The sequence below is a fragment of the Mastigoproctus giganteus genome, chromosome 14 (assembly GCF_048544385.1).
Source record: "Mastigoproctus giganteus isolate SK-2022 chromosome 14, ASM4854438v1, whole genome shotgun sequence".
NCBI classification, from domain to species: domain Eukaryota; kingdom Metazoa; phylum Arthropoda; class Arachnida; order Uropygi; family Thelyphonidae; genus Mastigoproctus; species Mastigoproctus giganteus.
Window position 1 is genome coordinate 35618022 of NC_143588.1, and position 13072 is coordinate 35631093.

At 38.3% G+C, this 13072-nt stretch overlaps 1 protein-coding gene across 1 annotated transcript; it reads left to right on the forward strand.

Moving 5' to 3' along the window:
- Nucleotides 1–424: 424 nt before the first annotated feature.
- LOC150075061 (TATA-binding protein-associated factor 172-like) lies at nt 425–12859 on the forward strand. The gene is made up of 2 exons (XM_090388908.1): nt 425–513; nt 12333–12859. The coding sequence occupies exons 1-2, from the start codon at nt 425–427 to the stop codon at nt 12604–12606; spliced, it is 363 nt and encodes a 120-aa protein (XP_090245034.1). The 3' UTR covers nt 12607–12859.
- Nucleotides 12860–13072: the final 213 nt, after the last annotated feature.

Here is a 13072-nt window from a genome sequence, read left to right on the forward strand (position 1 = left end):
CTGCTACTTATTGAGTACTGGTTGCCCTTCAATTGAGGAGGCTGAACAGCTTGAGGAAATTCACAGGTCAGCTGGACAGATAGTTACATGAGGAAGGAATCGAATAGATCATTTATTTTATTTTATTATTTTAATTAAGTATTTTATTTTATTTATTTATTTATTATTTTTTTTTTTTTGTTACTGCAGCAAAAGCCTTCAGTTTCCTTGTACCATATAACTAATACTATCACTCCACTCCCATAGCTGTAAAGTATACCATTATATTAATACATATCAAATTGCACTATTCAGTATCTTTCTTCAACTGTAGATTGTTAACCAGTTATAGACAGAACTCTCGTGTGAAATTATGATTATTAAATATTTAAATAATATTATTATTTAATACATCTCTTTTCATATGTAAAAATGGTTATAGGCTATGGATCGAGCTCACAGGATTGGTCAGAAGAAAGTTGTTAATGTTTACCGACTGATTACAAGAGGAACTTTAGAAGAGAAAATAATGGGGTAAAATTTCTCTTAAATTATATTAAATATTCTTTAGTTTTTATATACTAGTTATATATTGCATGCTCACTTTTTTCGAACCACAAGCTTATAGTATGTCAGACTGTAATTTGCTCAAATCACTGCTCCAACTCAATATGGAATGAAGTCAACAAGGTGTTGAAAAATAATATGAGGAATATCACACCATTTATGTATTAAATCTGTCTTCAGTGCCTGTGGTGGGGCAGATGATAGTACTGATGAGGATTGGACTGGTGAGGACAGATTCTTGAAGTGTCCCTCATGTGCCTCAAACCACTTTCACAAATCTAGTATGGTGTATGCTAGTCAGTTTCATCTTTTAAGTAGCCTCCTGTCCACAGGAGGCAATCAGTGAACATTTCTGGTTATATTCATTTTTACTTAATGATGTTAAGGTGTAAGGCTTTGAGAGGAGAAAGTGAAGCAAATGAACAGGATATTTTCATTGTTATAAATGAATCTAGAACTAGGACCATAAATTGAAATTATAGGGGGAAGAGGTTTGGCTCTTCTGTTCACATTGGCCTCCAGTGAGATCAGTACAGAAGTTTAATGGTGCCTACACCATTACACTTTCACCAGAAACATGTACTGTTAGTTTTCCAATGCATCATGTGGTTTCCTCCATATGTGCACTTTTCTACTTGTGTTGAAAAGCATGAAGTCAGCCTCATAGGCTTCCATGAAAGTATACTCCTGAAGTGCATTATATATGTAGGGTTCTTCACTGGGTGTTGGTGCTGATGCTTTGTGATATTCTCAAATTAAATGCAGAGGTTAATTGTTCCATTGTTTGGTGGCAATTACTTGATAATCTTGTCCATACACTATGTCTTCTACATTTTTAGCTACAGATGCATCTGTTTTTGGATTTTTTCTGGGCATTTTTCCATTCATTAAAGATTCAAAAGATGCTAGTCTCTGAACACTGCCAAGTGTAGCGCTCTTCCCTGCTGTATCATTTGCTGGTGAACTGATTCACACTAATTCAGCCTTGGCTTTATAAAATTTACAGCATATTATACACACTTCATTTTACATATTTTTAGATAGATCATTGCATACATCAGAATGGTCCATGGACCTAATAAAGTGGGCAGGAAATATATGTGCAGAACACGTATATTTCCTGTATTCTCAGATTGGGGGTTTATGACCTTATGTAAGAATCTTCCTCTTGCTGAAAAAAAATACTGTTATTTTATCCTAAAGATACATTTGCATGCCAGGTTATATTTTTTGTCCTGAATACTTCACTAAGTGTATGGAATGAAACTAGTGCATTCACATTTTGATCTTAAGAGTTACTTGGAAATGTGACTCAAAGCCTGTAACAAGTTTTATTGCTTATGTAAAAAAAAATAGCTACCATTGCCACATGAATTCTACATAATAATAATATATATAATTTGTGTGGTATGTTGTTTGTTTGTTATTTGGTTTTAAGGAGCAAGCAACTAAGGCCATATTGCTCCGCGGATATGTGGGGTCATTCCCTGACCTTTAAGTTAATTTTCATTGATATTTAGCTAATTTTATAATGGTAATTATGAGATTTGCGGAACCTGTGGAATGTTTTCCAAGGTCGACCTGGTGACTAATCATAGCTCACCTGGGGATTCTTTTCTTTGTGATCGATGTAAGTAGTGCACCGATCTTAAATTACAATTTCAGTCACTGAAAAAACAGGTGTTGCCCTCGAGAATAATGCATCTGGGAGCTCGTCAGTGACTCAAGACTCCAGCAATCTACAAAGTGATGCACTCCCGATTCGGGCCTCAAAACAGAAAAACCAAGTGCAAACTATTCTGGTTCAAAAGAACTTTGTTTTATTAGGAGACTCAATTGTCAGGGAAACGGGGAATATTTTTTGTAATAAGAATAGGTGGAGTAGAACCAGGGTATGTCTGCTGGGAGCAACTATTAATGAAGTCACCAACAGATTGTCAGGTTTTAAGGGGGGGGGGGGTAATGAGAATATGGGGACTAATGACATTAAACATACACGATCTGACGATTTGTTGGAAAAATACAGGACCATGCTGAGGAAATGCTGCAAGCTAGGCAACAATGTCTATGTGTCTGTAATTCTGCCCAGACACGATAGGAGGGATTATATGTTAAAAGCCTTGTGGATTAACTCAAGACTTGAAGGACTCTGCAAGGCTTTTGAGGGGGAAATTTCTATCAGCTTGGCCCACACTTGTAGGTAGAAGGAATTTGTTTTGTAGAGATGGGATACACTTAAACAAAGGTGGTGCAAAAGTTTTTGCCAGTATTATTGAGGATACCTTGTTGTTTTTGCCAGTATTATTGATGATACCTTAAAGGTTCAGGGAAACTGCTGGTTAGGGAGGATGTGGGTAATACTGACATGCGTTTATCTGATAATATTGGTCAAAGTAACTCTTGCACGTACCTCAAGAGTTCTTATCTGTTCCCCAACTGGACATATTATCTAGATGTTCTCGGGGCAGAAACGTTTTGAGTGAGTGGGTAGTTAATGCCAGGGAAGAGAACCTAAAAAACTTCAAGGGTTGTGCTAGGGTTGTTAAATATACAAGAACAGTAAGTCTTAATTGTTTATATAGCAATGTTAGAAGTGTTGTCAATAAAATAAGCGAATTCGAACTGCTGGTTAAAACAAGTAACGCAGACATAATAGGGCTTACGGAAACGTGTGCCACCAATAAATAGGGGATGATGAGTTTCAGTACGGCTTGTATAATGTATTTAGGAAAGATAGGGTAGATAGAAGGGGTGGTAGGGTAATTCTTCTTATCAGAAGCAGCCTGTGTGCGACGATAGCTTTCCCGGATTCAGACATTTCACGTGCAGTATAGAATCTGTATGGTGTGAGATAGTTGGAAAAAAATGTATAATGCGAATAGAAGTAATCTACAGACCAGGTGATTGTGAAGATTATGACGAAAGCCTCTACATGCAAATGGAATGGGCAAGTAAGCATCAATGTCTTATTATGGCAATTTTCCTCTAATTGATTGGAGAAAATGGGAAGGAAACTTGACATGGGGAAAAAAATTTATAAATCAACTAGATGACTGTTATTTGTATCAACATGTCAGGGAAAGTACTAGAGAAAAGAATATCCTAGGCCTCATCATCACCCATTAATCAGATAACACGGCTGACAGTAGAGGAATCAGTAGCAGGAAGTGATCATGGAGTTCTACGGTGGATGATGAAGAGAGAGATAGCAGTAGTAAAAGGCAAAGGAATGGGTTATAATTTCAGAAAAGGAAATTATGATGCCTTAAGGTGCTACATGACCACTATTAACTGGGTAGATATCGCACAGAGAACAAATACAATTGAACTGTGCTATACTTTTAAAACATTAATCACAGATGCCTTGAATGCGTATTTACCATTAAAAAAATACTCGAAGAGGAGGGTTCCAAGTTTTTTTTTTTTTTTTATGTAAACCCCAAACACGAGAGGTATTAGAACCTATAGTACTAGGTACCGTGCTTGGGTTGGAGGTTGAGAAGACGAAAGAAGATATTTGTTGACATTGGACCTGAACTTCTGTAGACTGTAATTTCAGGAAATACGCATGAAGCAAGGTTGTTCCAGAAAACAGCAGTTGAATGAATAAATGAGGAAGATGAAAAGTTGGTTCTGTGGGTTTGAAGTTGGACAGTAAATGGATGTTGGCTGGTGGCAGCACTTGTTCGGACTGTTTTGAAAGAGAGAGCAGGAATTATAGAAGCCAGTTCAGAAGAACAGTGCCCATGGAAGTATCTATAGAAGAGGCATGTAGCAGAAACAATACATCTATGAGAAAGCAAGTGGAGAGACTCTGTTAGAGATGAATCATTAATTAACCTAACTGCCCTCTTCTGAATGGAATCAAGAAGCCTGAGAGAGGTTTTGGGGGCACCACCCCAGATGTGGGAACAATATTCCATGGCAGGGTGGATTTGCGATTTATACAGAGTGACCAGCTGTTTGGAAGAAAAGTAACGCCGAGAGCGAAAGAGAAAACCAAGTTTTTTCAATGCAGAGGAAGCAATATTTGTAATGTGCTTGTGCCAAGAGAGATGGCAAAATGATATATCCCCAAAAGAGATATATCATTTTGCCTAGCAATCGGAGTGTCACTAAAGATAAGCATAGCAGAAGAATACTTTTTGTGAGACATAAGACAAGACTGAGTTTTAGAAGGTTTGAAATCAACTAAGTTGTCTTTGCCCCACTGGAGAATTTCCTGAAGATCGGCATTTAAGGAACTGGTAGCAGATTTTCGAGAAGTTGAAGCTGATTGAGCAGGACAAGGTTTCTCAAAATGGAAAGTGGAATGCAACGTGCTCTCATCAGCAAAACTATGGATAGGATTTCCAGTCAATGGAAGAAGGTCATTAATATACAAGAGGAAAAGAGTGGGGGAAAGAACTGAACCTTGGGGCACACCGGCATTAGTGGAGAAGTTAGAAGACAGAAAGCCATCTACCATGACCATCAGTGAGCGATCAGAGAGAAAACAGGATAACCAATTACTAAAAACAGTTGGCAAACCATAAGATGGAAGCTTGTTTAGAAGACCTTTATGCCAAACACGATCAAAAGCCTTTGAGATGTCAAGAGCAACTACTTGTTTCACCAAACCTTTCCATTGAATTAGTCCATAAATGGGTAACATAAGTCAGAATATCACCAGTGGATCGACACTGACGTAGGGCGCCTCCGTAGCCAGGTGGGAAGGAGCAGCAGTGCGTAGCACACGCTTCTTGATTAGACCGGGGTTCGAGCCCGTCACCACCAAATACGGAGGATGCGGAAAGGTCAAGGGAATGACCACCGCATATCACGGAGCAATATGGCCTTAGTTGCTAATGCTCCTGAAAACCAAATAACAATAACAATCGACACTGACGTAATCCATACTGGCGATCGTTGATCAGATGGAAGGTTTCTATGTAGTTTAAGAGTTGGCGGTTAATCGATTTCTCCGTTACTTTAGAAAGAGTAGAAGTAATTGCAATGGGACGATAATTGGATGGGAGGGATTTGTCATCCTTTTTAGGAACTGGCCGGATATGAGCAAATTTCCAAGCAGAAGGAAAAACACCTTGGAATAAGAAAGTGAAAAAAGGCGGCAAAGAATAGGAGTAAGTTCAGGAGCACAGGTTTTGAGAACAAGTGGAGAAATACCATCAGGACCTGGAGCTTTCTTAGCATCAAGATTCGTCAAAATCCTTCTTGGAAGAAAGAAAGAAGAGTTGGAAGTAAAATGGGATGCTAGCAGGTCAGCTTTATCCTTGGCTGAAGTGACAACAGAACCAGCTGGTTTGGACAGAGGTGGGAGCAGAGATGGGCAAAAGTTGTGGCCAGTAGCTTTGGCAAGGGAGCAGAATGCTCGGCTACCATTAGGGCAAGAAGCAAGTTTTCAACTCTTAGCCTGTTCAAACTCTAGTTTGGACTGATTAATAACTGCTTTACAATTGTTGCGAGCTTTGGTGTAGGCAGAAAATGAAACTGAAGAATTAGAAACAAGCCAATTACGATATGCAACGTTCTTCTCTTGAACAGCCTTAGCAATTTATTGGAAAACCAAGGTTTAGATAAAGGATGAGATTTCAAAGTGGAGTGTGGGATAAAGGATTCCATTCCTGCAAGAATAATTTCACTGACACGATCTGAGCAAACGTTGAAATCAGAAGTTTTGAAACAGTAATCCGACCAAGGAAAAGAAGAAAAGAAATCTCGCAGGTCATCCCATTTTGCATTCTTGTAATGCCAAACAACACAAGGTTGGGAATAGCCACGAGATAAAGGTTCCATTGGTAAAGAGACAATCACCAAGTTGTGATCTGAAGTGCCTAAAGGACCTCTCACTTCGACCGTGTACTTAGAAGGGTTGTTTGTGAGAAAAAGATCAAGCGTGTTGGCTGTATGATTAGGATTGTCCGGTATTGTTGTAGGTAAATGAACAATCTGTGCAAGGTCATTAGAAATTGCAAAAGCCTTAGCATCTCGACCGTGGATGAATGTGGAGACCTCACCATCTCGACCGTGGAGTTGGATGAATAGTGAAGTTGCCACATTACTTGAGTGGAAAAAGGTAGCATGGAAAAGTTACAGAGCAATAAAAAGTACTGAAGCCTATAACAGCTACAAGATGATCTGTAATAGAGCCACAGAAAAGGTTCGACAGGCAAAGGCAGTTTATGAGAAATCACTAGCAAACAGAGCAAAGATAAGGAATTCTTCACATATATAAATGCTAAGAAGAGCAGGACAAACCAGATCGGACCTTTATGTAAGGGAAAGGGGATAGTATTAAATACACCAGCTGCCGTTGCAGATGAACTCAACAGTTGTTTTGCATCAATATTTACAGAAGAAAAACCTTTTCTGGCAATGGGAAATTGTGGAAGCGAAGTTGAAAAATATGTAATTAATGATATTGAAATTTCATAAGGTTATTTAATTACTTTACGCTTGGTCACACCAGGCACTGCTCCTGCCTCCCCGCTGCGGGGCCAGTAATCTGGGTGGTAAAAACAAACCCCCAGGGCCAAAAGGAGCCATCGTGGATATAAGTAATTATCCATCTTTAGAGTCCTCGAGCTCAAGATCAGAAATTCCTGACAATGACCATGACTCCAATTGTCCAAAGCAACTATGGACGGAAAATCAGAATTAAGACGTGCTAGCATTTCTTATAACGCATTCATTATCCACGCAACCTGTTGACAAACTATCGCCTTTTCTAATTCAAAAATGTTTAGAATCGGTTTGTGGATCTCACAAAATGGTTAGATATCTCTAATCTGGAGACCTAATTGAAACTTCTAGGAAACTCATTCAGAGAAGCTGTTAAAATTACATCATTTAACAGTATTCCAGTGTCAGTTATGCCTCATAACACTCTGAACACCTCAAAAGCATTATCACAAATGGGACTTACTATCCGTCTCTGAATAAGAGATAATACAAGAACTCGGGGAACAAAAAGTGACTCATGCACGGAGAATAATGACTAAAAAAGATGGAAACCTACTACTAGGTCCACCATTTTGACATTTAGTACTCTGACTCTTCCATCTTCTGTTAAAGCCGTTTATTTAAATTGCAAGATTCGGCCGTACATCCCAAATCCCATTCGCTGCTTTAAGTGCCAGAAGTATGGCCATTCTCAAACAGCATGCCAAGGCTATGTTGTGTGTCCTATTTGTTGCTCTAAGGAGCATTCCCAAGGAGACTGTACAGCTTCCACTCCTACTTGCCCAAACTGTAAAAGAAGCCATCCTGCATTTTCTAAAGCATGTAACCTTTGGAAAACAGAAAAAAAATCCAGAAATATAAAGTGGAGCACAAAGTCACATACCCGGAAGCAAATACTGTTAACCATGCCTAGCCGATCATACGCATCGGCCACTAAAAACAGCTGGTCAACTGCAACTCATATAGATGTTTCTATCGAACCAAACATTTCATTTGCTACTTGGGCTAAAACTGTTTTAACATGTAATAAGAAATCTACAGTCAGTGAAACCAGAAACAAGTCAATCAGTATCCCAACTGATGCTGTCTCAACTGTGCTCGAAACAACAAAATCTGTTAGTGTTGAAAACCAGAAGAAAGTGAAACCACGCTATAGCAACATGGAAATGGAGGTCCAGTCAGAAAGTGAAGAGACAGTACTAGAATTACATGCCAATGATACTGTGGACACAAGATGCCCAACCTTTCCCAGAAATGAAAAATCAAAACAAAACACACAGAAACCCCAGAAAAAACAGTCAGATCAATCTTCCTCAAATAAACCCAACCAATGAACAAATTCTTACAATGGAACTGTAGAGGATTATGCAGTAATTTTGATGACCTGAGTGATTTACTTATTCAAACAAATGCAGTAGGTATATGCTTACAGGAAACATTTCTATCGCCAGAAGTCTCTCTTAGATTCAAAAATTACACCATGTTTAGATGAGACAGAGATTCTGATGGTCCTGCTCGTGGAGGGGTAGCTGTTCTTGTAAAATGTACTATACCGTCAAGACTTCTCCAACTACAAACGTCCTTAGAAGTTGTAGCAGTTCAGATGGCAATGGGAATATCATTAACCCTTGCATCCATTTATATCTCCTGAATTATCCTTGCTCCCATTTATATCTCACTGAATTATCCTTGCTCCAAGACTGAACTTGACAATCTGATCGCACAACTGCTGCCTCCTGTCTGTTTATTCGGCGATTTCAATGGCCACCATCCATTGTGGGGATCTTCCACCATGGATAGGAGAGGCCAATTAATTGAAACATTCCTGGATAACCATAACCTGATTCTACTAAATTCTGGCTCTCCAACTCATGTCCAACTACCTACAGGTATCTACCTACGCCGTAGACTTATCCATCTGTTCAGCATCTCTTTTTGCAAGCATGGAATGGTTAGTGCTGAATGACCATTCCACAGTGACAATTTTCCTATTATCAGTTCAATTCAGGTGCCTCCGTAGCCAGGTGGGAAGGAGCAGCAGTGCATAGCACACGCTTCTTGATTAGACCGGGGTTCGAGCCCGTCACCACCAAATACGGAGGATGCGGAAAGGTCAGGGAATGACCACCGCATATTCCCAGAGCAATATGGCCTTGGTTGCTAATGCTCCTAAAAACCAAATAACAACAACAACAAATTGGTTCAATTCAAACACAGGTCGTGTCATGTCCTAAAGGCCGTACTTCTTGGAACTTTCATAAAGCAGACTGGGAAAACTACTCAACTTGTGTCCTGCTCAACACTCAATATGTTCAACAGCAACATATTGATGATATAACTAGCCACATTACCAGCCAAATCCTATCTGCAGCAGAAATTTCCATCCCAAAATTGGACCAGTGCAAAAATCAGTGGTGGAATGCGGATTGCTCCAAAGCAAAAGTAGAAGAAAACCGTGCTTGGAACCAGTTCCGCAAATGCTCAACTACCGCCAATCTAATTTTTAAAAAAAACTCAGAGCAAAAGCAAGGCAAATTAGAAAGAAAGCAAAACGCGACTCCTGGATTAACTTAGCATCAACTATTAACAAAACTGACATTCAAATTATATGGAAAAAAATACAAGCTCTCAATGGGAAATTTCTACCACAGCAATCTCCAATAATACAATGGAATGGGCAGGACCTATCCTCTTCTACTGACATTGCAAATGCTTTAGCAGAATTGTTTTATAACATTTCCACCTCTTCCTCTTGTGTGACCTTTTGAGTAAATCTCAAAATAGTGCAGCAGGACCAGACGGCATTCATTACAGTATGCTGAAGCTGATCTCTATATATTATTACTCTTTTATAACCGGATCTTCTCAGAAAATACATATCCTCTCTCATGGTGTCATTCCTATATTTGTACTATTCCAAAACCAGGTAAAGATCCTTCTCTAGTTGAGAATTAAAGACCAATATTGTTGACAAGCTGTTTGGGCAAAATCTTTGAAAGGATAGTTCATAAGAGGTTCTTGATTCCCAAAATATTCTTCCTGATCACCAATATGGCTTCCGTAAAAACAGATCTACTCTAGATTTACTACTCAAAATTGAATCTAACATACATAACGCTTTTGTCGTGAGGCAACATCTAGTGATGGTGAACCTAGATATTCAGAAAGCATTTGATACCACTTGGTATTATTAAAGATCTACATCAGTTGGGGCTGAGAGGCTACCTTCCTAAAATCATCCAGAACTTTTTAAGGTTACACACCTTTCAAGTCCGATATCAAAATGTGTTGTCAGCATCTCACATTCAAGAAGAGGGTGTCCCACAGGGTTCCATCCTGAGTGCTACCCTATTTGCAATTCGGGTCAACAACATATTGGGAGAACTTCCAAAAACCATCCATATATACATGTATGGAGATGACCTCACCATATCCTTCCAGTCACAAAGTATGAATACTGTTGAAAGACAAATTGCTCTTGCCAGAATAGAATCATCAACCTTTACATAATGGATACCCTCTTGCTGAGCAGAATCCACCACTACTCACTTTTGCAAATTACAGTCACTGCATCCTGATCCAGAACTAAAGATCAATAACATTTCAATTCCTCTTGCTCACATCTGTTCATGTTCTTGGCCTCGTACTGGATAGGAAGCTGAACTTTCAAGCACATGTGGCGTATCTTTGAACTATCTGTTTGAAAAAGTTGAATATTCTCCGGTGTGTGTCATCCATGTCATGGGGTGCTGATCGACATACCCTGATCCATCTTTATCGAGCGCTCATCAGATCCTGCTTAGACTATGGCTCTCCAGTGTATGACTCTGCGAGAAAAACTACTTTAGAGCTACCGAATATGATCCAGCACAGTGCGTTGAGAGTTTCTCTAGGGGCTTTCAGAGCCTTTATATCGAAGCTCATGAACTTCCTTTACATCTTCGGAGGAAAACATTACTTTTGATGTATGCCGCAAAAATTCACAGTCTTCCCTCCCACCCTAGTTGGAAATGTCTGTATAATACTGAATGGGAGTCATTTTACAGTAAGCCAAATGAAAACTGACCTGCTCCACTTAGACTTAAAGAACTCATTCAAGCATGGAATATAGACATCAACATATTTCAGGACATGAAACCTCCTGATCTGCCTTGAACAAATATTTCTGTTAATTATGACAACTATTTTCAACAGTGGGGTAAGAACACCTTGTCCCCCTCCAATATTACACAATTACATGAAATTCACTTTTCTAACTCAGAGGCCTTTAAAATCTATACAGATGGATCAAAAACTGAGACCCAAGTAGGTGCTGTGGCAGTCTTCCCTTCATTCTCCGTTTCTGTTTCATTACCATTAGAATGCAGTATCTTTACTGCTGAGCTTTACACTATAAACTTAGCTCTTCATCAGATTACTGAACTTTTAATTACTCCTCTCACCCTGTAATAAAACAAATGCATTCCAAGTTACTTGCTTGTAATGAGTCGAACCGAACTGTGACATTCTGCTGGATCCCAGGACATTCTGGGATAGCCGGCAATGAAAATGCAGATCTTGCAGCCAAACAACCAGAAACTACTATTTCTCAAACCTTTCAAGTTCCATATACAGATTACAAACACATCATCTGTAAAGCATGTTATAATAGCTGGTCACTAATCTGGAAAGGTTATCCCAGGAAACAAACTCTACCAAATAAAACCAGAACCAAAGCTGAGGCTCTCCAGCTTCTGAAAAAACAGGTGTGATGAAATAATTTTAGGAAGGCTAAGAATTGGGCATACTCACCTCACTCACCTGTATCTGTTAATGAATGACAGCACTCCCCAATGCTCATCATGTCATGTACAACTCATTGTTCGTCATTTATTAGTAGACTGCCCCTAGTTTCTAAATATCTGTTCAAATACCTTTAAATCATTTTCTAAATCACAGTCATCATTATCATTAATGCAGATTCTCGGAGATGAACCTAATAAAACAGAACTTTTTACCTTCCTAAATTGTATAGGTATATATCATAAAATATAACACCAATTTCAATAAATTTAGTACTTCATACTAACCATTTGAAAGACACAATATGGCCCTGGCGGCCTATGTGTCATAAAACTCCATAACAACAACAACTTGTCTTTTTTTATTTTTTTTTTTTCCATATCTGTATATAGAAAATATGCTCTACAAAATGATGTTTTAATATTAACCACATCCAAAACTTAAAGGAATACTAATGATTTGGAATCTATCATTCTCTTCTTATTTTATTATGCTACATATAATTTTATACTTATAATCTTGATATTAATTCTTCTCTTTAGTTTGCAGAAATTTAAGCTAACAATTGCTAATACAGTAATCAGTCAAGAAAATGCAAGCCTCCAGACAATGGGTACAGATCAGCTTCTTGATCTGTTTACATTAGACTATAATAGAACTGGAAAAAGAAAAGAGGAACTTGGATCAGAGCAGTATGCTTCAAACAGAGGTAAAGGAATCAGAGCAGTGCTTGAAAATTTGCCAGAACTATGGGGTACAGAACAATATGAATCAGAATATGACCTTACTAGTTTTCTTCAATCATTAAAGAAATAAGAGCAAAATGAAGTAGCTGCATGTAAATTAGGTATATGACTGTAAGAATGGACAGACAGAGAGAGAGAGAGAGAGAGAAGCAAAATTAGTATCTGTTGTCATATAAAGCTTCCTAGTTATAAATGCTGTATAAGAGAATTACAGCCCAAACTGTCTTCCAAGCATAATTATATGCTTAATTGAGAACATTTGTTCTTGTACATAATTTTTTTGTGAAATACTGTAAACTCATGATTTCACTAACTGAAATATAGTTATTATAGGCACAAAGAACAAGTTTTTTGTTTAAAGAAAATTATTTTCTTAAAAAGTGGTATATAGAGTAGACTTTTTATCTACTTAACAGTTAGAACCTTGTATAATAAGACTTTACCACATATTCAAATAAAGCTTTTCATAAAATATATTTACAAACTAGTTGTTTCTTTAGCACTGTGTGTGTGTGTGTGTGTGTGTGTGTGTGTGT

Bases quoted from the DNA above. Each gene is read 5' to 3' on its own strand.
- LOC150075061 (XM_090388908.1), top strand. From the start codon at position 425: ATGGATCGAGCTCACAGGATTGGTCAGAAGAAAGTTGTTAATGTTTAC. The intron at 514-12,332 runs GTAAAATTTCTC...TCTTCTCTTTAG, and splicing joins TTAGAAGAGAAAATAATGGG to TTTGCAGAAATTTAAGCTAA.